Below are 26566 nucleotides of genomic sequence, written 5' to 3'. Positions count from 1 at the left end.
GGATATGAATCATTGCCAAGAGGCACCCACTGTCATAGCACATGAAAGAATGTCAATTCCTGCAAAGATAATTCAGGCCTTGCTAGTCAGGTTAAAGGCAGAAAATTGTAGGGATTTAGAACCAAGGCCAGAATTTTGCAGTTCTTAGTGAAGGAATAGAAAATCTTCTGTCAGAATTTACCCATGAAACCTCAATTCAGAAAGATAATACTTACTGGAAGTACTGAAGCAAAGATGAAAACTTAATAATAAGGATTTAGAAGCAAAAAGAAGACTTCCTGGCTCTAACAAGATCTCATGAGACGAGAGCAATGTGGATACCAGAAGAAGAGCCAAACTTTCTTAATACAGAAATTATTTCGTTGGCCACTGGGAAATTGCTATTCTCAGCCATTGTGGGGAAGGTGAATACATGGAGACACTGGACAGGAGTCAAGATTTTGGTGTTTGGAGTCAGTAAAATTAGGTACAGAACTATAGAATTCTGTACTTGCATATGCTTCATATAAATGTGAAATTAAAAAATGATCATCACCTAAATGTATATGATCTGAACTAAAGCCAATTAATGAACAAATTAGCATATTTGTTTTTTGATTTACAGCTAAAATTAATCTGTAAATTACATACAGGACGCCAGTGGACCAGGTTAATCTTTGTCATGTAGAAGAGAGCCCTCCACCCTCTTAATTGTTTTCCTGTCAGCAGTTTTACTATGCCTGAGTTAAGGTAGTGATGTATAAACAAATCATCCAGCTTGTAAAGCTTTTAAGTCTCCTCACCTTCCAAAATACTGTTTTGGGTTTTGATATTTTTCTCTTTGTTGGGGAATCGGCACGAAAGACAAGGATGGTACTTTTATAGCAGAGTTCGAATTATTTCTTCCAGGGGACATTTGGTTGACAGGTTGCTTCTTGGTGGGTTCTGGATTTCAGAGTTATCTCAGGTGTCATCAGCTGTGGACATCAGTCCAATATTGTTCCTCTCAGCAATCAGGTGAGCTAGACTGGAAAACAGGAACAATCATAGGGAACTGACTTCATTAGATGGATAAGAAGGAAGCCATGTAAGTGGATGTCAAACATAAATACTCTACAAATGGCAGAAATCCAACCAACACCAAAGATAGGGTGTCATTTTTCAGGAGCAGTACTCAGAGGTGAACTTCATACTTGGAAGTTGAGCGATAGGGGCTCTAGAGACACTTAGATTCCTCTTGGACTTTTGGGAAAAAGTAGGCAGTTCTTACAGTTCATGGTGCCAGGCATATAGGGGGTGGGTATGAAGATATGTTCATTTCTTGCTCCCGTCCCTCTTCATTTCCCTCATCTTTCTCATCTCCCTTCTACTTCCAGTTCTCCTTATCTTTGCTTTCCTCTTGGTCTTCCTTCTTCTATCCCTAATATGTACCTCCAACTTACTTTCCACCATCCAGTCTCCTTCATCTCTATGATTGTATGTACCTTCTCTAAATTCAGACTCTTAACCCTACCTTATACTTTTTCTCAAATATAATGTGCACAGGTGGAGAATTGTGGGATTAAGGTGAGATGGTGAAGTCATTTCCCATGAGAATCCAGCATTGACATCTGGTGGTACTTGCTGACCACCATCCCAAAGCTTTTATTATTCCACCATTACCCTGTTCAGTAAACATGGATTCAGTAAACATGGAGTAAGAACTTGCTACCCTTACCACAAAAATATGCTCTACTGGTATTTTGGGGGCACTATCTTTTCTTGCCCTCTACAAATTTTAATTTCTGTACTATCATACTTTTTGGATTTGTTATCCTTTGATTTTGTTACTTATACTGGTGTTTGCACTTGCTTTCAGGCAATGTAGAGGTGTCCCCTGGCAGAAGCTGCAAAAATCAGGGCACCAGAGAAGGATATATAAGATTTTTTTCTGGAAGATACCAGCGAGCTGGAATGAGGCAGAGGGAGAGTGCCAAGATTGTGTTCAGCAGCCTTCGTTCTCCTAGAGCCCCTCCATAGGCCCCTATAAATGTGCCAAATCAGAAGCCTGTCCCTCAGGCCAAAGCTATGGACAAGCAAATAGGCCACTTTCTCTGCAAGACTGGGGGTGTGTTTTAGCCTGCTACCTGTGCAGTGCCCTGAAGGTGGTAGTCTGCCAAGAATGGAATCTCTGATTGTTACATTCCCGTGGGACCCAGAAATATAAGCTCCCCTGGCCTCCAGAGCCAGGTGATCAAGGGATGCCTCCTGGGTGGCAGCTGCAAAAACAGGGTCATCAAATGTAACAACTTGGGCACCAGATATGTGTAGAAGCTCTGCTCTGGGAGATACTGGTGTTCTGGAATGTGGCAGAGGGAGAGCGTGAAGATAGTGCGCACTGGCTGGAGCAGGGAGAGGGGGAGAACAAAGATGGCATCTGCTGAATATAATGAAAAATAAAACAAAAAAGAAAGAAAGAAGAAAAAGAGGAAAAGGGAGCAGGGGGAAGATGGTTGTCTTTAGTCATGTAGCGGGAGAACAGGAAGATGGGGCCCAGTAGCCGGGAGGGTACTACTCCTCAGGTCAATGCTTTAAAGTAGCAAGTGAGTCTTTTTCGCATAAAGTCTGGGTGCTTTCAAAGGAGTGCTTCTGCCTTGGGCTCTAGGGTGGGCGAGTCTGCACAGGCCCTTTAGTTGCCAGTCCTCAAATCACCATAGTGGTGCAGTCTTGTGGGTGTGAACCCTTTTGGTCTTCAAAGCTAGATGTTTGGGGCTTGTTTCTCAGGTGCTGGTCTTAAAAGTTAGCATGCCTGATGTGGGATATGAACCCTTTGTTTCTCAAGGAGAAGCTCCAATTTTGAGTTCCCTCCCAATGGTGGGTCGGTACACTAGGGTTGGGGTTTATGATGTTTATGTCTCAGCCTCTCCTACCTGCTTTGATGTGTTTTTTCTTTGTTTTGCCTGATGTGAAGGGGTCACTCTGCCAGGTTTTAGGGTTTTTTTCAGAGGAAAATTTTCCATATATTGCTGTAGATTCCAAGTGTCCATGGGAGAAGGTGAATTCGCAAACTTCCTACGGCACCATCTTGAGCCAGAACTCTGCCTTTGCTTTCAGAAGAGATTTTATTTTTTGGCCACTTCCAGCTAAAGGCAGGTTTGAGTCTCCAGATGATGTGATGTTCCTCTCAATAAGCCTGGGTTGTTTAGAAATATAACCTTTGGCTCCATGACCATAAGGTCAGTGATGTCACTAGACATTTTAATATGCTTTTGTTTGGCTGTGTTATATTTTGTGACTTTGTAGCAAAAAAAAAAAAAAAAAAGTGCCTTCCCAGGGTGGCGTTTGACTTTTAGCAGCTCCTTCTCCTTGAGGAACTACTTGAACTTAAGAGAAAATGTCTTTGTGGAGCTGAAGTGATGTAGAAATTGGAGACACATACTGTTTTGCTTTATGGCTGGCATCAGAAAGACAATGAGAAACATTTCAGCTTTCCATTTTGAGACTTTCCAATACATGTTCCAACATTTAGGCTGGAAAAAAACCAATGCCCTTCAAATTTCAAAGGAAAGAATTCTTGCAACCTTGACGACAATCAAAGTAACCTAAGTGATGTTAGTTTAATGAGTTATATGTTTCTTTGGGTTGAAAATTTAATTTCATACCTGATTTCTCTTTCTCTTTAGAAGTGGAACGGATTGTGAAAGCCAATGATCGTGAATATAATGAAAAGTTCCAGTACGCAGTGAGTAAAACACACATAGCACATACATGTACTAGGTCTTATCTTAAGGACAGTAGGAGTCGTGCCTTTTAGAACTTTATGACTTCGCTAAAAATGTTCTTTGTTGAGCCACTTTAATAGCAAGGCATAAAATATTTCTATAAATACAGATTTTAGTAATGTTTATACACTTATTTCTATTCTGCAGTAATAGTGGTTGGTGTTCTTATTGGTATGGAAAGAAGATGAAATACCTTCTTTTTCAAGAATTCATGCTTAGTTCATTTTGGTGCCCATTTGGGCACTAGAATGCATAGAAATAATATGAAAATGGGTCTCTGTGATAGTATTTGGTGATAGAAGTGGTGGTAGTGGCTGATGGGTGATGATGAATGGTATGTCGGGGATTTTTCTCTAAGCAACTCAGGCTGAATGTGGAAAAGTAAATGTAGGAGAAGTTTCCTAGCTCCTGAATGATTGTATTTACCACGTGAACAGTGAGGATGTTAGTTAAAATGTGTTCACTTTAAGCTTGTACTTAACTATTTTTTTTAAATGAGGGTTTTATTTATTTGCATAAGAAATAGTTATTATCTACTAAGTGTCTGGCACTGTTCTAGAAACTTGAGATACATTGGTGAACAACTTCGTGAATTCTATCCCGGGCTGTAATAAAGATCTCATCTTTCTATGATTCAACCTAAATTGCTGCATAGTCTTTTATAAGCTCTAAGAAAGACAACTGGTGGAACTGATTCTGTAGGTGACATGTGGCTTATACAACCTGCTGTAAGTTTGAGTGTGCCAGCACATTAATGAAAGAAAGTCTCAATTCAAAGAGGGGTTTGATGGCCATTACAGCATAGAAATGTGAGTATTAAGGGGCAAATGTTGGCAGTGTAGAGGGAATTTTGGCCCACAGATCATCTTTAGTATTTTATTTGTATTGGTAGGTCTTTCCCATATATGGGGATGGATGATTTGGGTTATTGCAGTTTGATACTATTAAATGTTCAACTGAGGTAGCTAATACCTCCTCTTTTCTTGTAGTGTGCTTATCAGGTAAACTTGTGATTATAATTTGATGTTCAATATAAGTTTCCCTACAGGGAGTCAATACAATATCTCTTTGACAGATTTCTCATTGCAAAGTAATATGTTGGCATTCTGATTTTGTTCATCAATCTTGTAAGCTTGGTTAAAATAAGTCTGCCCTTCAGAGAAGGCATCATTCTCAGGAGGCAGATGAACATTCTTAGCCTGTGAGAGGGAGGGACTATAATATTCCATGGTGATTAATACCACTCTGTGTGACTTCCTGACATTTAGTCATTTAGTTTTTCTGGTCATCACCAGAATTGGCCCTATGCCTTTCTACCCATTCTACAGCTAGTCCGTTAACTACAGAAGATGACCCTTGAAAGCCTAGACTGTCAAACCCTAAGATAGAGGTGTAGACGAGTATATTTTAAGACCCTGGGGGAAAAACAGTAATAAGTAATCTACTATGGGGTAATTATATATTTAAGTATTAGCTGTTACTTGTTTTCTAACATACAAGAGTTTTCATTCTGTGAGTAGTAACTCTATAAGGAAAGCCATGTTTTATTTGCATTTTGTAAGATGATACAGTCTTCTGTATTTATAGTTATTTTTATTTAATTATGAATATTTCAAACTTACAGAAAAGTATAGGAAATAATATGACACCCATGTATCCACCACCCAGATTGAATAGATGTTAACAATTTGCCTCGATTGCTTCAGATCTTACTTTCTTTAAAAAGTAATAACATTCCAATGATACAGAGATGGTTTTCTTTTGAGCTTGCATGATACTGAACAAACACACACAGAGAAGTGGCTGCGGCTGTGTTTTCTGTTGGGTTTCCAACAATGACGAGACAGTAGAAGAGTATTCTGCAGCTGCAGCAGATCAAACAAGGCAGCTCAGTCTCTGAGTTAAAACATACTAAGGAAGAACAAAACCCCATTACTGGCTGGCAAAACCAAGGATGACAACAAAAGTTGAGAAAGGGGAACTGCAGAGCAAAGAGGGGCACAGATATTCCAGGTCTGATGACCACTACTGTGTCTTGGGGATAAGCCAGGTTCTCTTAGAATGAGCATGGCTCCCAACTAGACTTGGCTTGTGGGGTCCTGAGTAGGGAACCCCCAGCAGGATGGCTGGTCATATGGTGAGCTGTGGTGCCTCTCTCAGCCTCAGTCTATTTAGCTACAAATTTGGGGTAATAAAAGTACTTATTTCATTGAGTTATTGCAAAGACTGAAGTAGAAAAACACAATGATGTTAGGAGCTGTCTATTAGAGATGGGATTTGAAATCTGTCTGATTTTAAGGCTTGTAAACCACTTCCTATATGAAATATCCTTTTAAGAGAGGCAGAAGCCAGGGGCCTTTTGCTTAGCTTTAATGGATATTACCCGAACTGGAAATGGATTTGAAGAGACCCTAACAGATCCCAGGGAGAATGTTCATAATAATTGAAGAAGTAATATTCTCACCTAAAAGCTGAAAAAGAAAGAGGAAGAAACTGAAACTTATTATGAAAAATATGAAAGGAGAAGTAACGAACGCCCCTCAAATGTAGTGGAAAGAGTGTTTTGGGATAAGATAGACCATAGCTTGAATCTGTTTTCTCTCTCTCTCTGATTTGCTAATTTACGATCCTAATTTGTTTATTTCTCTGAACATTATTTAGTTCATTTGTGAAATGGAGAATTTTCCTTATAAGATTATTTACTAAAGGATTAAACTCATTTATATAAAATTATAATTGATAAAAAATATATTATAGTAGTAAGACTAGCTAATATATATTAGATGCTTACAATATACCAGATCCTGCTAAACATTTTATATGATTTTTTCTTTTCAACCTAACATGGCTGTGAGCAAATACCCACAATAAATTTTAGATTCTCTATAAAGTACTGGCTAACGTAAGATATCAATGATAATAAAATTAAGAAGATACTGAGAAATTGATTAAAGTTGTAAACTTTTTTGCAGCAGGTAATATACCTAAAATTAGTAAATCTGTGATATTGAAGATGTGGACGTTGCTGATAAATTATGCAGATGATGAATAGTAGAGAAACAAATGCACCTAAAACAAGACCAGTACTGTGATTGTGGTAGTAGAGACCCTCCCCCAACCACACGAAATAAGCCACATGGACATGATAAAAATTCAATGAGATAAACATTGATTATCTACTCTGTGCAAAGCATTCTGTGAGTTCAGGAAAATGTCCTAAAACTGTCAGCATGGATATTGACAGATACGTGGTTATCAGTGATAAGAACAACAATGTTAGTGATGATAATATTAGCTCAAACATATTAGTGCTTACCATATGAAAGCCATGATTGTAAGCACTCTACTATAATAAGTTTATTTAATCTCACCACGACTATCTGAAGAGAGTATTTTTATTATTTCACTTATATGTATGAAAACATTGAGGCACAGAGAGCTCACTTAAGTGGCTTGCTGAAGGTCACACAGCTAAATAATGACTCCCATTCTTATAGCTGTGAATCCAGCTGTGTGCCAGGTGCTTTGCACATATTGTTAATCTTCCACAAAACAGAGAGATAAAGTAGGGCTTCTTTTAGCAATTTTTCTGAGGTCACATAACTAAGAGGTGACAAAGCTGGAATTCTAATTCAGATTGGCCAGATTCCAAAGCATGCTTTTTCCATGATACCATGCTATTCTTTGGACCAATCCTGAGAAACAAAGCAAAAGAAATAACCAAAAAACAAATAAACAGTCTCCCAAATCTCTTCTCCTTCCCTCAGATACCTACTGGTGAAGTTGTTATACTCTGGAGACAAAGACAGATAAAGGAGATATAGAATTTTCAAACGTGACGCTAAGAATGGCTTTAAATTTTATCCTTAGCATTTGTAGATGAGAACTTGGGAGAAAAATTTACACAAAGGCCAGATAAATGGTGTGATTTCCACAAACACTAAGGCTGGCCAAGTAAACTTTTCTCTTTGAAGGCTGAAGGAAGATATTTCAGTACCTAGAGAATCTTAATTTATCAACAAAGTTTAAAGCTTCAAAGCACATTATAGGACATAGCACAGTCTTAAAAAATGATCAAAAGTGCTTTTAAGAGATAGAGCATTTAGAGCATAAACAAAAGACAAAGTTAATGATTCTAAGTGATATTAATTGGTAAATTAGACATGATATTGTGAAAACCAGAAGGTGGGAAACATAAAATTACAGAGGGATTTCAGACTGCCAAAATGTGTAAAACAAAGTGGGATTGGGGAGTGGAGGGAGAGTGAGCCAAGTGCTAGAGTTATTATTTTCGTTAGAAAGGAGTTCAAAGTTTTCTTGGTTAATAATAGGAATGAATAACGGAAGTAATGAAAACAGTGTTGTATTAAAATATGTAAATGTTAAAAATGTTAGAAAAATTGTGAAAGTGAGCCAAACAACCAGACTCATTATCCCCATTAAAAGGAGTTCAAAGTGAATAGTAGTAGTGAAAACAGTTGTAGTTGTATTAAAATGTGTTGATGTAAAAAAATGTCAGAAAAAGTATTAGATTAATTATAGCTGTGTTCTGACTTTGTTTAAAAATAAAGAAATGATGTTAGGAACTGTTGGTTTCCACTGCTTCTTATTCTCTCTCTTCCTCACAGAGGTATAGGCACGTTCTATCCTCATTTAATTTCTTAAACTTTAACAGAATTTGAGAAGGTAGGTGAACGCATTTGAGCGATGAGAAAGTTATTGTGCCTTAAACTCAGAAATTTCAGTAAAGCTGAACACTTAGTAACTTTTATCTGAATGTATTTTATACACAAACGTAGATGAGAAGTTTCTAAAGGGTTGGGGTTTCCCCCCTGAGTTTAATTATTAATCCTATTCAGGAAGTGCAGAGACTTATATAAGTTGGTGAATGTTTAACCAAATAGTTTTGCATACTTATAAAGAAAGCCTTCCATCTAAAGTTGTGATTCTAACAGCTTAACATATTCCAATAATAGAATCTTAATATGTCTTGTTGATATTATAGTTATTGGATGAAATCTTTTGCTGCTCTCATTATTTTTGTGATTGATAGAACAAAGACCATTTGGATTTTCCAAAGAGTGTTCATTCAATAAGACAACATGGCTGACTCTGAGCAAGACTCCCTTCAACATGAACCCCTTCCATTGCCCTCCAACTTATTTAAATGGGACTTTGTATGTTTCTACAATCACCTCTCTTTTCTCTTAACTCAGAATAAGAGGTTAAGAGTGGAGTAGAAAAATATGATCCACCATCATTTTGGGTATGTGAGCTTAGACTGGACCTCTTTAGACCCACATGATAATAATGTCTGTGTTTTTCTCAGACCAGACTGGCATAACAGTAAAACTTTATGTTCCTTTGTGTGGGGGTGAATCAATGATTGATGGTCTCTTTTATAGAACTAAAAATGATTTCCAAAATTTGGTATGTTTACAATGTACCTAGTGTATGCCTAGCAAAATGTGTGTTTGTTGACATAATTACTCTCCAAAGTGGTTTTGAGGCAAGTACAAAGTGAAAACAAAGTTCAAGGGAATAAAGATACATGAGGAAACTCGGATGGGCAGGGTATTTTTAGGTTGGCCTTAAAGTGCATGTTAGAAGGCTCTATCTCGTAGATAGGCAATGTGTTGAGAGCTACTGGGGTTATTGAGAGAGGGCATACAAATTCTGCTTTCCACCTTCCAAGAACATATAATCTAATCAAGAAGAGAAGACCAACCCATAAGAACTTGACAATAGGTAATAATGAAAAATAATAATAAAGAAATAATAATAAATAATAAATAAGAGAAATAATAATAAAGTAATGCTAAATTCTAATTGTATGATGTGGCCTGTAAGTATTAGGGAAATAAAGGCTCAAAGTGAGTGAAAGTGTTTGAGGAATTGCTGCCAGAGGAAATGGGAAATGATTCCAGCTGTTAGTTTATTTGTACCACTAATGTTGGTAAGGAGAGACATGAGCAAAGTCCTGAAGCCTAGAACCTAATTGAGGGTGAGGGGTTTGTCATAGGAAATTATGGCGCAGGTGAGTGAATCCAGATTATTTTAGAAAACAGTTTGAATATGAGGCAATAAATTCTCAGGAGCTGAGGAGTAATAGAGTGAAAGAGGATTTTATTGCCCTACAGATGATATAGATTAGATATTCAGATGGAAGGCCCAGGTTAATATGGAATGTAACTAAGGTGAGGTAGAGCTGTAGATGAAAGATATCAGCTGGGAGGAGATACTTAAAGTTAGGAGAACAATAGAACTTTTTAAAGAGTGATGATTGAACTGTGGGGTGTGGAGGTAGAAACTCACAATTAGTTAGAGACGGGAAGGGAGGGAGCCCAAGAAGGAGCAGAGAGCAAGGACTGAGGAGAACAAAAAGAAGACATAGAGATGAAAGCCTGGGGGAAAGGAGCCTCTCAGGAAACAGGGAATGTGGGTCATATCTGATGCTAGGTGCCTGTGAGGTTAAGAACTAAGGACAAACATCTTTAAATCAGAAGGAAGCAACTGGAGAACCTGAAGAAAGCAGTTTTTTTTTTTTTTTTTTGAAGTTGGGGTTTGCAAGTCAAAGGGCAGGAAAGAAAAACATGCAAGAAAAAGAGAGTGCGGTATAGCCCACTCAATTAAGATTGCAATAAAAAAGGAGTGAAATAGAAGAAAAGCTTTCAGGCTCACTGATGTGAAGCATTTTTGAATCAACCTTCTCACAAAATTTGGCTATTCAAGTACATAAAGTCCATGGAAAGGTAAAAGTAAATATTTTCTTTGGGAGACTCTTGGGATCTCAACATGTTGGGATACATCCCAGTCATGCTTTAATCCTCAGCCTGATGGAAAATCTGGGTTTCTCTTTCTTTTCTTCACGGGCAGTGTAGTCACACTGCCAACATGCTGTAGATCCTCACCACTAAGCCTAATATCCAAAGCAATTTATGCACCAACCAAAGAGTACAGATGGTGACAAGCAGTATGACAAGTTGGAATTAGTTGTGGAAAGTGCCAGTAACTTGCATTTGTTATGGGTTTATGGTTGTTGGTGTTGCGTTTTTGTATGGGGACATTACTATAGTAACAGGGGCTTTTCAGCAAACATTGAAAATAACTTCTGTTTTGCGTGCCTTTCTGTTAATATCTGTGTAAATTATTCTACGTTCTATATGACAGAGGTTTCTATTTTTCCTTTATAAATAATTTACTTGTAAGAGGAAAGATAATTTTTGGACATCTCTCAAATTTATTTTCATTCTGGATTAAAGAGTTTAAAAGTACAAATATTTTATCGTTTTGACATTTGATTTATTTAAAGAGTGTTATTCTTTGGCTAAGCATTTGTCCGATTCCTTGTTTCCTTAATTTGGTTGATCTGTTGTAATCTTTTGTTTTAGTTTCTGAATTTCTATTCCTAAATTTCTAAAATGGCACATTAAGGTAGTTTAAAAAATCCATAGGCAGATGTCATCAAAATGGCGGCGTGAGGTGAGCCTCTGTAAAGCTTCCCTGGAATTTACAACTAATCGAACAACAATAACTGCATAAAGGACTCCCTGCACAGCAGACAGGCAAGACAAAAAGGCCCACTACTGAATTCACCTAAAGGTGGGCAAATCCTGCGAGCGGGGGAGGAGGGAAGGGAGAAATGCAGAGACGGAGCTGGGCGGGCGCAGGACACAGACCTAGCTCAGTGCTCTGAGCTCGCTGCATTGGAACTACTGCAGCTGTGGGAAAGGGAAGAACTCGGACTGCTAGGGCTCCGCTTATGGCACACAGGGCTGAGGGGGCAGCATATAACACGGCTGAACCCAACGCTCACAGCAGAGACCTCAGAGAAAAGACTGAGGGAAGAAGGCTGAAAACTGGTTTAAGCCCTCACTGCTGAGCACAGAATGGAAGCCTTAGGCATTGAGACTAGCCGCCCCTTCCCTACCTTCCCAGAGCTCACCCTGCCCCCAACTGCCCGGTGCTAGAAGTGGAACAGTAGCAGTGTCAGATCAAAAGAACAGAATATTTGCTGTTCTGAGAACTGTGGACCGCAGACACAGATTCACAGCCCAACTAGTTCCGGCAAAAGGGAGGGAACTGTGGAAGCAGGACTGGCTGTGGTGGTGGTCGCTGCCATTGCTCTGGGCCACCTCTCACAACTCACCCCGCCCCTGGACCCACCTATCTGAGCGGATCCCTGCAGGAGTAAACAGTACTGCTTAAACATACGGGCTCTGAATCTGGTGCAGGAAGAGCTTTGGATCTTCAAAAGCTCTCCGCATACCCACACGGACACTGCACCCTGTGACCCAGGCGAACTATTAACAGAAGAGAAGCCCATCTCCCAGGGAATCCCCCCATTGTGTGAAAAGCTGGAATAGTGCAGAGAAAACATAGCACTACCATGTGAGAGAGAAATAAAAGGCTGCAGTCAGAGAGAAAATAAAACATTCTACCAACAAGTACTGGAAAACAAAAGAAAGACCTCTTCCTATCAACCTGTTGCAGAAGCCACTCCTGTAGATGTCTAGGAAGAGAAATAATAAATCAGTAATTGCCATGAATAACCAAGGCAACAAGACAGCTCAGAAAGAAAGTGAAAAGTCTCCAGAAAAGGAACTTAAAGATATGGAAATATGTGACTTAAATGACAGAGAATTCAAGATTGCGGTTCTGAAAAAACTCAATGAGATGCAAGAAAACACAGAAAGGCAGTTTAATGAACTCAGAAACACAATCAAAGAACAACATGAACATTTTATGAAAGAAATTGAAATTTTAAAAAAGAACCAAATAGAATTTCTGGAGATTAAGAATTCAATAGAAGAAATCAAGAATGAAATAACCAGCTTAGGTAGTAGAGTTGACCAGATGGAGGAAAGAATCAGTGACATCGAAGATAGAAACCTGGAAATTACACAGATGGAAGAAGAAAGAGACTTGAGACTTAAAAGAAATGAAAGAACTCTACAAGAACTTTCTGATTCAGAAAAAGCAATATAAGAATAATGGGCATACCAGAAGGAGAAGAAAGAGAGAAGGCAACAGAGAATATATTCAAACAAATTGTTGATGAGAACTTGTGGACAAACTTGTATCCAAACTTGTGGACAGAACTGGATCCTTGAATCCAAGACACAAATAGAACACCTAATTACCTCAGTCCCAACAGGCCTTCGCCAAGGCACATTGTATTGAAGCTGTCTAAAATCAATGACAAAGAAAGAATCCTCAAGGCAGCCAGGGAAAAGAAGACGGTAACCTACAAAGGAAAGCCCATTAGATTATCGCCAGATTTTTCAGCAGAAACTTTACAAGCCAGGAGGGAGTAGAACCAAATATTCAAACTATTGAAAGAGAGAAATCATGAGCCAAGAATAATATATCCAGCAAAGATATCCTTTAGATATGAAGGAGGAATAAAGACCTTTGCAGACATACAGAAGTTGAGGGAATTTTCTAATACATGACCTGCACTACAAGAAATACTAAAGAAGGCTATTCAACCACCATCAATAGGGACAATTTGTGGCAATCAAAACATAAAAAGGGGGACAGTAAAGGCCTGAACCGGAATATGGGAATGGAGAAAGTAAGTGTGCTGAAGAAAATAGAATACTCTAAATATCAAACTTTCTTTTACATAAACTTAAGGGTAACCACTCAAAAAACATCCAAATCTGAAATATATACTGTAATAAAAGAAGAAACAGAGGGAAACATCATAGAATACCACCACACAGAAATAAGAGACAACAACAAAAAAGCAAAGAAACAATGGAGACACAGCCTTACCAGAAAACTAAAGATAGAATGACAGGAAATCCTCACCTATCAATAATCACACTAAATGTAAATGGACTGAACTCACCAATAAAAAGGCACAGAATAGCAGATTGGATCAAAAAACTAAACCCAACCATATGCTGTCTCCAAGAGACACATCTCAGCTACAAGGACAAGTATAGACACAAAGTGAAAGGGTAGAAATTGACACTCCAAGTAAATGGTACCCAGAGAAAATCAGGTGTAGCCATAATGATATCAGATGAAACAGACTTCAGTGTGAAAAAGATAACAAGAGACAAAGATGGACATTTCATAATGGTAAACGGGACTATACCACAAGAAGACATAACAGTCATCAATATTTATGCCCCCAGTCAGGGTGCACTGAAATATACCAAGCAACTACTAACAGAACTAAAGGGAGAAATTGACCAAAACACAATTATACTAGGGGACTTAAATACATCATTGACAGCTATGGATAGGTCATCCAAACAGAAAATAAATAACGAAATAGCCCTAAATGACACATTAGATGAAATGGACATAATTGACATATATAGAGCACTTCATCCTAAAACATCAGACTATAAATTCTTTTCTAGTGTACATGGAACATTCTCAAGGATAGACCATATATTGGGACATAAAATCAGCCTCAGCAAATTTAAGAAGGTTGAAATCATACCAAGCATATTCTCTGATCACAAGGCTTTGAAATTGGATATCAACTGCAAAAAGAAAGCAGGAAAAAACACAAATACATGGAGATTAAACAACATTCTTTTAAAGAACGACTGGGTCAAAGAAGAAATTAGAGGAGAGATCAAAAGATACATAAAAACAAATGACAATGAAAATACTTCCTACCAAAATTTTTGGGATGCCGCGAAAGCAGTTTTAAGAGGGAAATTTATATCATTACAGGCCTATCTCAAGAAACAAGAAAAATCCCAAATAAATAACCTCACATTACACCTTAAAGAACTAGAAAAAGAAGAACAAGTGAAACCTAAAATCAGCAGAAGAAAGGAAATAACAAAAATCAGAGCAGAACTAAATGAAATAGAGAACAAAAAGACAATAGAAAAAATTAATGTGACAAAGAGCTGTTTCTTTGAAAAGATTAACAAACTCAACGAACCCTTGGCTAGACTCACTAAGATAAAAAGAGAGAAGACACTAATTAACAAAATCAGAAATGAAAAAGGGAAAGTTATCACGGACACCAGAGAAATACAAAGCATCATCCAAGAATACTATGAAGGACAATATGCCACCAAATTCAATAACCTAGAAAAAATGGAGAAGTTCTTAGAAACATATAGCCTTCCGTGGCTGAACCATGAAGAACTGGAAAATCTAAACAGACCGATCACCAGTAACGAAATTGAATCAGTCATCCAAAACCTTCCCAAAAGCAAAAGTCTGGGACCAGATGGCTTCACTAGTGAATTCTACCAAACCTTCAAAGAGGATCTAATACCAATCCTGCTCAAACTCTTCCAAAAAATTGAAGAAGAGTCAGTACTCCCTAACTCATTTTATGAGGCCAACATTACCCTGATACCAAAACCTGGTAAGGACAACACAAAAAAAGAAAACTACAGACCAATATCTCTGATGAATACAGATGCAAAAATCCTAAACAAAATTCTAGCAAATCGAATACAACAATGCATTAAAAAGATTATTCGTCATGACCAAGTGGGGTTCATCCCCGGTGCACAAGTATGGTTCAACATTCGCAAATCCATCAATGTGATACATCACATAAACAAACTAAAGGACAAAAACCATATGATTATATCAATTGATGCAGAAAAAACATTTGACAAGATACAACATCCATTTATAATTAAAACACTTAATAAAATAGCTATAGAAGGAAAATACCTTAACATAATAAAGGCCATCTATGACAAGCCCTCAGCTAATCTCATAATTAATGGTGAAAAACTGAAGCCCTTTGCTCTACATTCAGGAACACGACAGGGCTGTCCCCTATCACCTCTGCTTTTCAACATAGTGTTGGAAGTCCTTGCCAGAGCAATGAGGCAAGAGAAAGAAATAAAAGGTATCTAAATTGGTAATGAAGAAGTGTAATTATCACTCTTTGCAGGTGACATGATGCTATATATAGAAAACCCTAAAGACTCCACCAAAAAGCTATTAGAAACAATCAATGAATACAGTAAAGTTGCTGGCTACAAAATCAAAGTACAAAAGTCCATTGCATTCCTATATACTAACAATGAAATCTCAGAAAAAGAGATACAAAAACCAATTCCTTTTGCAATTGCAGGAAAAATAATAAAATACCTAGGAATAAACTTAACCAAGGATGTGAAGGACTTATATGCTGAAAACTATAAGACATTTTTGAAAGAAATTGAAGAAGACACAAAGAAATGGAAAGACATTCTGTGCTCATGGATTGGAAGTATCAACATAGTTAAAATGGCCATATTACCCAAAGCAATATACAGATTTAATGCAATCCCCATCAAAATCCCAATGGTATTTTTAAAAGAAATAGAACAAAAATATCATCAGATTTGTATGGAACCACAAAAGACCCCCAATAGCCAAAGCAATCTTAAGAAAAAAGAACAATACTGGAGGTATCACCCTCCCTGACTTTAGCTTGTACTACAGGGCTACACTAATCAAAACAGCATGGTATTGGCAGAAAAACAGACATATAGACCAATGGAACAGAAGTAAGAACCCAGAAATAAAACCACATAAATATGGACAGATAATTTTTGACAAAGAAGCTAAAAACATACAATGGAGGAAAGACAGCCTCTTCAATGAATGGTGCTGGGAAAATTGGAAAGCCACATGAAAAGAATGAAACTGGACTGCTATCTGTCACCATGTACCAAAATTAATTTAAAATGGATCAAAGACTTAAGCATAAGACCTGACACAATAAACTGCATAGAAGAAAACATAGGTACTAAATTTATGGACTTTGGGTTCAAAGACCATTTTATGAATTTGACTCCAAAGACAATGGAAGTAAAAGCTGAAATAAACGAATGGGACTATATGAAATTTAAAAGCTTCTGCACTGCGAAAGAAACCATCGACAAAATAAAGAGGCAACCAACTGAATGGGAGAAGATTTTTGCAAACAGTGCCTCCAATAAGGGGCTAATATCCAAAATATACAGGGAACGCATGAAACTCACCAACAAAAAAACAAACAACCCAATTGAAAAATGGGCAGAGGACCTGAAGAGACATTTCTCCAAAGAGGACATACAAATGGCAAATAAACATATGAAAAAATGCTCAACATCACTAATCATCAGAGAAATGCAAATAAAAACCACAATGAGATATCACCTCACCCCAGTCAGAATGGCTATCATCAACAAGACAAATAGTAACAAATGTTGGAGAGACTGTGGAGAAAAAGGAACCCTCATACACTGTTGGTGGGAATGCAGACTGGTGCAGCCGTTATGGAAGGCAGTGGGGAGGTTCCTCAAAAAATTACGAATTGGATTACCATATGACCCAGCAATCCCTCTTCTGGGTATCTATCCAAAAAATCTGAAAACATTTATGCATAAAGACACGTGTGCTCCAATGTTCATTGCAGCTTTTTTTTTACGGTGGCCAAGACATGGAAACAACAAAAATGCCTTCAATAGATGAATGGATAAAGACGTTGTGGTACATATACACCATGGAATACTTCTTACCACTATTCGGTGGTAAGAAAAGATGATATAGGAACATTTGTGACAACATGGATGGATCTTGAGAGTATAATGCTAAGTGAAATAAGTCAGACAGAAAAAGCAGAGAACCATATGATTTCACTGATATGTGGTATATAAACCAAAAACAACAAAAGAACAAGACAAACAAATGAGAAAACCTCATAGACACAGACAATAGTTTAGTGATTACCAGAGGGTAAGGGGTGTGGAGGGTGGGAGATGAGGGTAAGGAGGATCAAATATATGGTGATGGAAGGAGAACTGACTTTGGGTGGTGAACACACAATGGAATTTATAGAAGATGTAATACGGAATTGTACACCTGAAATCTATGTAATTTCACTAACAATTGTCACCCCAATAAATTTAAAAAAATCCAGTTAAATCTCTGAAGTGTTTGTTTGTGATTTACCTGTACCAGGCTTGAGATAATTTCAGCATCCTCATAAACTAGTTCCATCCCATGTGCTTTGTGAAGTAAATTTCAAGTAAAATCACACAGATTTGGCTTATTTTACTTTTACTTTCTTTCTTGCAATGATACGAAACTGGAAAGTTTACAAGCAATATATAATTGGAATTAGTAGAGTTCATAAGCTAATTTTGATGTTAATTTTAGAGCTCTCTTGTAGCTTAGCTATCGTGAAATAGATTTAAATTAAGACTGAGCATTGAAAAGATAGAGCAGGAAGAAAAGTAACTTCCTGTGTGAAGGGAGAACTACAAATACAGTTTTCTTTGCTGGCAAATGATTGTGAAAGTCATTTATAAATCAACCACGTGGATATAATTGGGCAAGTTCAGTAACAGTTGAGAGTTTAACAGAAAAACCACCATCCCCAACGGTCTCAAAGTGGTTTTTAATCTTGTTTTGTAATTTTCTTTACTGGACCGAATAGTTTGGTTCTGTGAATCATATTGTTAAAAGATGGTAACTGTCATTGTTTACATTTTGTAGTTGAAAGATTAATCAAATCATTCATGTTAATAATGTAGTCTCAAATTCATGTCTACTATTTTAAAGCCAGTGTTCAGATTGCTGTTGTATTTTATATCTGACTTTCTATGCTGTTTTGTACAAAATTAAGCTAGTTAGGCATTAAATTTAAATTTGAAGATACTTTAAAAATGATCTTAGGAGTTGGTTAGGGGCCATTTATATAAATGTATGAACCTGTGCAGGTAGGTAAGGCTCTTGTTGTAAGGATGTGTATACATCTTTGTAAGAATGTTCTGGTTTGAATGGTGAAAAACTGTTCTTTGAGGAATTAAGCACAGGACAGCAATCAGATTCTTATATCTTAGATCAGTGATCTAAATCTCTAGCTGCTGATACCTTTGTCTTGACATCTCTAGTGGCCTTGATTGTTCTGAGTTTCATGCGTGCTCCTTGGTTATCAAGCTTGCTCTGAATCAAAGTCACATCATTACAGCTGTGGCTGTCCAGGTGCAATCTAGGTATGCTGCAGATGGTGACATCATTCTGCACCAACAGTCCAAAGGTGCTGGGAAGAAGAGTTGTTTTATACAGAACCTGACTAACTTTTCTAGTACTGTTAAGTTAGCTTAAGTTCATGATAGATCTCAGTGTGGAATTACCCTTTGAAGCTTTCCCATCCACTTCTCTCTGCAGAATTCTCACCGATTACCTGTCCAGTCTGTGTTTATATTCTGCTGGAGCAGGGGAACTCACTTCCTCCCCAAACTGCCTGTTCTATCTTTGGATAGTTTTGATTTTAGACAATTTTTCCATCAACTGAACAATATTGATCTTTTCTTGCATTATCATCCATTACTTTAGTATTTCTTCTGAGGCCAAAGCAGAGCCAACATGTCTCCTGTTTCACATGACAACTCTTCTGATAATTTGTATTTAAAATATTAAACTTGAGTTCACTGAGTACACTAATCTCCAGGACAATCACCTCCAATTCTCTTTCCTTTTGAAGCGTTTCAGCTTTTCTATAACCTCTTAAAATGAGTTGCTCCAAAATGAGCTAACATATATCATAGTATTGCTCTCTATCCTAATAAGTAGAGCCTTAAAAAAAAATTAATCGATTACAGAGCTGGTTTAGATGACTTCTATATGGAAGCAGAAGGATGGAGTGAATAATTGAACTTTGAGATTCTTTCCAGTCATGTTTCTATGATTCTTGCAAACCACTTAGTCCCATGTTGTGATATTTTAAACACTCTTGTAGACCAAATGCCACAAAAATGCCATTGTTCTAAGCAAGACATTTTTGAGGTTAGAAGCACAAATAGGCTGAACTTCTTCATAATGTTTTGCAGAGAAAGCATTGTTCAGGCTTTTCTAGGTGAGAACATAAGCCAAAAGGAATATGTGATTTTTTTTCTTCTCCTTTGTTCTCTGATATGAGAAAGTTAATAAACTGCCTGAAGGTATTGCTCTATAAAATGTGAAAAATCTATATTTATGCTAGTGCCTACCTTTCTTTGGCCAAGTACTTCTCTACGTACATATTAGAAATTACTGGTTTGTGTTGTGAATTACTAACAATTATATTAGCTCATGTTTTGTTCTGATAAATGGAATTACTTTTTCCTCATGTATTATTTTGTATTTTTTTGAGTTGGGTTTATCAGCCTTGTACCGAGTCATTAATAGGTGTTTGTCACTTTGTTAAATGCTTCAGAGACTTAAAAAAGCCTAAGGTCAGGTCTTTACCCCTCAGAAACTGACTATCCCCTTGGGATTTTGACATTATTTTATATGCATAGATGAAATAACAGCATAAAACTTTGTAATATTAAGTATGAAAATGAATGGTGTTAGCCTTACAATTAACATTTGCACTATGTTTGGGTAAGGAAGACAGTTTTCTAAGGAGAGATGAATTCTTTTCTTAAATTTTTTCAAATTGGTAATAAATACCTTTTAAAAATATGAAAAAAAATGGTAAAATACCATGTTGCATTTACACAGTGTAAAAATTATCTGGCTCGATTTGGAAACCTACCAATTTGCACTGCACTTGAATCACTGTCTGGATTTGGGGAAGCATTTGGCTACTAAAAAAGTCAAGTGTCAGTCACATTTAAGCCCATGTAAACCTAAACTGAAGAAAATTATGAGCTCATTCAAAAGTACTTCTGCGATACACTAGAATCGAATATTTTGAGTATAAAGGCAGTTGACTTTATTAAAAATTCAAATGTAAAATTATATATGTGATTATTAAAATCAATACTTAAAATATTTTGACAGTAAGGAATAGTTCTAAATTTATGTTTTATGAACAGATAATTATAAATAAATTCTTGAAGCCATACGGGACTTATATGCTGTTGCCTGTGCAAGGAATCACTATTTTGCATTTTATCATTAAAAAAAAAGGGTTACTCTCTCCCCCCATTTCTTTTCCTCACCTTGCATGCTCCCCCTGGCCATCATATACCTGTTGAATTTCGTCCATGGTCCTTTGTTTTTCAACTTAATGCTTGATGTGGTCTTTTTACTAGCTAGAGCTTAAATTGACAATGTGTGATATTTCTTTTCATCCAGTGTATTTTTCTAAGGATTGAAGGAGAAGAAATCTAGAAAAATATCTTAAGCTGAGTCAAGGACACTTCGTTTTTGTGGTCCAAGTCATGGTGTCAGTCATTTCAGTGTTTCATCTGTGACATTGATTTAGCTCCATGGTCTGGTGGTGAAATCAAAAATCTCTCAGTACCTTATCTACAGAGCACAAATGGGATGTTTTTGGATTTGTATTAATTTAACGAAATTATTTACATAGCCTTTAAAAAAATGCATGCCACATTTCTTATACCACAGACATTTGTGCTTATCAAAACTCTTAGAGGCTGTTTGATACTTGGCTTCTTGAGGTGTAATCCACAAGGCTTAGGGCAGCACCCCTAGCCTCCCCTGGAGCTTGTTAGAAATGCAGAGTCCCAGGCCCCACCACAAAACTACTAAGTCAGAATCTGCATTTGAACAAAACCCACAAACGATTCATGTACACTTTTGTTAATGAAACATTTGAATTTCAGAAGCACTGGACCCATCTTCTTGTTCTTTAGTTAGATGTGCCCTGAAGATTTTGGCAAAAGCAAAGAGGTGAGGCCGAAAAAAAGTATTTAATTGTCAAGCACAGTGCTGGTGCTTTGTATGCATTATCTCATTCGATCTTCACAAGTCTGCATGGTAGACATTATTACCCATATTTTACACATGGGAAACTTGAGGAATGAAGGGATTTTTTTTCCAAGGTCACTTAGTTGGAAAATGTGGAGTAACCTTTCAGATTCAGCACTCAAAGCCCTCACTTTTTCCTAATACTCAATTATCTCCTGGGACAATTGGCAATTACCCAAGTACTTAATAACCGGATTGTTATCTCCTCATGGTGAATACGACTTAGACTTTTTTGGAAAAATATCTTCAAGAAGTTCTTGAATCTTTCCTGAAAAAAGATTTGCAAGGAGGGTCTTTCTTTTTAATCTTTGCATTTTGAGTTTGAGGTTTAGATTTGTCTTCTTCCATGTGTATCTCCTTTCTTTATAGCATGTCTCCTTCCTTTCCTTCTTCCCTCCCTCCCTCCCTTCCTCCTTTTCTTCTTCTCTCCCTTCCTCCCTTTTTCCCTTCTTTTCTTTCCTTCTGGTTGTCTGCCTCCTCATTCTCTTCCTTCTTCTTTACAATAGTTCCTTCTACAATAGTTCCTGTCAAAATAGTTGTGTCTGTCATGAGTTAGAAGGCATATGTGAAAGTATTTTATGTTGCCATTTGCAATAGGAAATTGGCACATTTCAATGGCATTTTCAGGGAAACTGTGGGGGATAGTCATAAATGCAAAATCAAGTTTGAATTCAAGGTTGGAGGGTGTAGAATGCTAACAGTGCTATAGGCTCTGATTAACCGCTTCCTGAATTCCATGCTAAGGGTAAGTGAAGTGCTTTCAGTTAAAGCTATTTATGGTTGAATTATGCCACATCATATGCTTTCTAGATCCCCCCAGCCCCCATGTTACTTTCCCTGTCTACCTAGTTGCCTGGTGTTTTCCTGTTTCCAAGATCTTTCCCATCAGCAAGGAAACCCTCCTCACATTGAAGTGTTAGCCATTAATGTGTTATCCTTCCTTGTGTATTAGAATTATAGTGGAGACCGGTGGTCAGAGACAGTGTTTGACACCAAGAGTTGGCCTGAGAGTGATGCATCTGTATTCCCCTTCATGCCCTACCTCACATCTAGCACATTGCCAGGCACATAGTAGGTGAAAAGTTTTTGGTAGTGGGCCTCTCTGAGTCATTGTCTATTTCTTATTTGTTCATTTATTCATGCATTTATTTAACAACCGCAATTATTATTAAAAATTTAAAAAGTAGTATAAATTAAATTATTAGGAACAACAATTTTGGAGGAATTGCCGTGTGCCTGGCATAGAGATGAGGTACGTAGAGGTAGATAAGGCTCACTGGTATCTGCCTTCAAGGAGCTCGCAGTCCAGTGGGGGAATTTCTTCAGGTCTGGAATCAGAAAATTTCCTAGAAACCCAGGGGGATGCTGTGGGCCATTACCCTGGCTTGATCAATGCAAGTGCTTTCAAACTTTCTGGGTGTCATTTTCCTTATTGAGAATATAGGCACATCAGTTACTGGAAAGGACTCTGTGGGAGGAAAATATCTAAAATTGGTTTGCTATCCTTTGTTGTTATCAATATAAACAATAATGGTTTGAGAAAAACCAGTTGCTCAGGAAGGCCTCAGGCCATATGACATAACCAGACCCCTAAGTTTCACCTCCTCCACCCGCTTCTGATTCCTGTCCTGCTTACAATACCTCTGGTGGGAAGGACACATCCTCATGAAATGCCTCCTGACTCTGTTCTTTAAACCCACCAACCTCTCTGGCTTCTTCCCCTACCCAAACCAACAAATTTGCATAGGGATCTGGATGAACTTTGTTGTTGAACTCTTACTCCTGATGATGTGAATCAGGAGAATGAATACAGGAGAGGAATGCACTGGGGAAGAGGAATATGAAAAAAATGGGATGAGATTGTGGAGAAGGTGCCAGTGCGGCAGGAGCCCCTCATTCATTCATTTATTCATTCATGAAACAGGAGAAAGAATCTGGTCTGCTTTGTTCCAAAGCAGCTTTGTACACTCACTGTTATACCTAGCTGGCCTCCTCAGTGATGCTTGGTTGGATCATTAACTATTAAATAAATAAATGCCCACTGCAGCTTGCCCTGGAGTCTGGTACTTTCGATTGCTCCTATGACAAGCAGCTCAGTTACAAATCAGTTCAGCAACTTAGAGCATCTTTCCTGGTGAGTTTTAATTGGAGACTCACATTTGAAACCACTGCGTTTTCTCTGTTCACATCATGGCAGTCTTACTCTGCTCAGCTCTCACATGAGCTTCTTGAATCTCTGTGTCAGCACAAACAAACAAACAAACAAACAAACAAAACAAAGCCTGGTGGCATAGGTTTGTCTAAATTTAGATTTATCACTTAACCCTGGATGAGAAGAGGCTGGAGACCAGGAAAGGCTAGGATATCTTTCTCAGGGGCTCTAGTTGCTCCCGCAGCCTGCAGAGGGTGGCGGCTTAGAGCTGCATGTACTTTCCATTTGATCCCCAGGGGTTCAGGAAAAAATTTCATGGTTACCCCCGAGCTGGTGTTATTTGTGTAGAACCCTAGTGAAAGAGGTAGAGTCCTAGAAAAGATCCTATTTGTAGGATGTTATTATAACCCCTCGGCCCTTTGGGAAATTCTTTATGGGTATCTTTCCTCATTAACTGGACTTTTCCACTGTGCTGTTGTTATTGTCATAAATGCTGAGGTCCTGCCTGAAATTTGGCTTAGTTCCCAGACTGCACAGCAGCATGAACATGGTCTGATTTTTAGTCCTAGTAAACAAAACAGATCATGGCACTCAGTTGTCCCAAGATGCCATTGTAGTTCAGGCAACTGGCCTGAGCAAGTCAGCCCCACATCAACTCAAAGAAATGCCCATTCTGGTTATCCAAGGTCTCTAAAGCCCTAGAATGAGATGGACCAATGGGTCAAAGCTAAGGCCTGCTACCCAGCAGATGGCTGATCCATAAGGAGGAGACATAGAAGAGCTTGGGCAAAGCCGTAATCGGAGGCAAACAAATCACTAGCGATGCTCTATAAAAGTCCCACTGAAATACAATCGATTTTTTTCTTCTTCTCTCTTTTTGCATGGCTTTCTTTTGTTTTGCCTCTTATCTCTCTGGAGAAGACATATACTAGGTCTCTCTTTGTATAATTTTAAGAGTATTTTCACATGTCACAAAGGAAAAGTTAACATTTTGTCTAGAACTATTTAAAAGTCTTTATATGTTGTATGCATCTAAACACCCCGGAGGAAAAAAAAGGATTAGTGTGATTAAATTAATCTCAGAGGGAAATTTAATTTGATCCCCTGGTAATTGCTCCGTATTAGTTCTTTGTGGATAAATTACAATTCATAGGCTATTTACTAGCTCTAGAACAGTCTTTCAGATGCTGGACACTTTACCCAGGCCTGAGAGTAGAAAAGAGAACAAGATTTATTATTTGCTTTGGGGGAAAACTGAGGCTTAAAATCTTGCCGACCCACAGTCTGTGTTTCTGAGGTCTAGATGGGAAATGAAGCTCCCTAGACAAGTCCTGAGATGCTCTCCCTAGATTGAAAGGACTGGAAGTGACTACATTAGCTGATTGAATTAATGTTTACCTTTCACTATGCTTTAGTTTAGAGACGTTCTTTCCTTCACCAGGGCAAGAATATTCTATAAGGGTCAGTGAATTCATTAATCAAGAGAGAGTCTAGAAACTCCTTGTTTCTGACTCATTTCCCAGGAAATACATACCACCTAGGAGAATACATGACTCTACGAAACATAGTTTTAATGGACCACCCATACAACTGTTCTAAACCTTGGCTTCCTCCTCTGTAAAATGGTGCTGAAATAGTAACAGCTCACTGGATTTGATGAAGATTACCTGAGATGATGTATATACGGTACTTGGCATATGTAAGGAGATGGGACATGTTAGCTGGTGTCATTGTATGATACCATTATACACAGTGTGATACATTCTCCATTCTGTGATCAAGTCTTCGTGACATGTGGGTCAGACGCATTTCCTTTGACTATAACAATGATTAATCTGGTGATCTTCATACGTTTTGAGCATGTTCCCTCCTTGTAAAAAGAAAACCTTCCCAATATACATGTTTATTTTATATATATATGTATTTATATATTTGTATAAGTATATGTATACTTGTCTACAGGCATATGTGTATATATATGTGTATGTATATACATATATGATTAAGACCATCTGTGCGTTAAACATTAGTAACTTTAAATGTTTTTGTTAATATATGCTTAAAAGTTTATATTTTTTTCTCTGGTAGCCTGAAGGACTATTTTGGGCATGCCCTGGGGGATAGGTGCCCCAGCGGTCTCATCAGACAGATAATCTTGAGGTTGCATTAACCTGGAAAGTCAAACAAACATGCTTCCTGAGGGAGTCTTGGCAGGCCAGGCGCTCCTGTTCTATTGCTCACTGCTTTCTTCACAGCACTGATCACTTTCTTAAACTGTATCATCAGTTTACAAGTTTATTGTCTGCTCATTCCTGCCTCTCTCCCCACAACTATAATGCTGACTTGCTCCAGGAGGCAGGGACTTTGTTTAGTCACATCTGTAGTCCTGGCTTAGTGACACTGTGCCTGACACATAGAATGCCCTCAGGTGAATAAATGGATGCATGTTGGGGGAGATGGGCCCTCTGCTCTTTCCCTCCCACAAATGTTTGATTGTAACCAATGTTTATTGACAGCTGTCTCTAAAGCCTCTCCTGAGACTTGGTTCTCTCTCAACAGTTCACAGAGGAACACTATCACCTCTTCACTCCTCCCAACCCTGAAGGCTATGGACCCCGCACTGGGCAACTTTGGACAATACTGAGGAGTTGTGGTTCTGCCTGGTATCAGTGAGGCGCCAGACGCCCAATCTTCAGGCCTATTTGCCCCACACACTGCATTCTTTTGGAATCTTTGCATAAACATGGGTGTTTCACATATTTCCTGAGTGGTGCAAATGCCTGTAGGCCACTTCCTTTTTTATGCAAGTGGTCTGTGGACACACTCACTTTTTGGTTTTTATTTTATGATTTAGAGGTAATCTCTCCCTTAAGAGTCATGACTATTTTTCTCTCTGGAATCCAGATTGTATCTTAACAGTATTATATCTGTCTCCTCTTATGGAAAGAAAACTAGGCTTTCCCCCCTCAAGCTCCTGACAATTACTTTTTAGAGC

General features: G+C 37.9%; 1 protein-coding gene across 1 annotated transcript in view; it reads left to right on the top strand.

Moving 5' to 3' along the window:
- Positions 1 to 26566, top strand: part of ATP8B4 (ATPase phospholipid transporting 8B4 (putative)) — a 204923-nt gene that overhangs the window by 22165 nt on the left and 156192 nt on the right. The window contains exon 3 of the mRNA XM_081049971.1: positions 3642 to 3700. Within this exon, the coding sequence (XP_080906097.1) occupies positions 3642 to 3700 (59 nt within the window). The remainder of the gene's footprint in view (positions 1 to 3641; positions 3701 to 26566) is intronic.

Source organism: Rhinolophus hipposideros (genome assembly GCF_964194185.1).
Source record: "Rhinolophus hipposideros genome assembly, chromosome: 5".
NCBI classification, from domain to species: domain Eukaryota; kingdom Metazoa; phylum Chordata; class Mammalia; order Chiroptera; family Rhinolophidae; genus Rhinolophus; species Rhinolophus hipposideros.
Note: the sequence above shows the minus strand (reverse complement) of the source record. Positions and strands in the feature narration are given on the sequence as shown.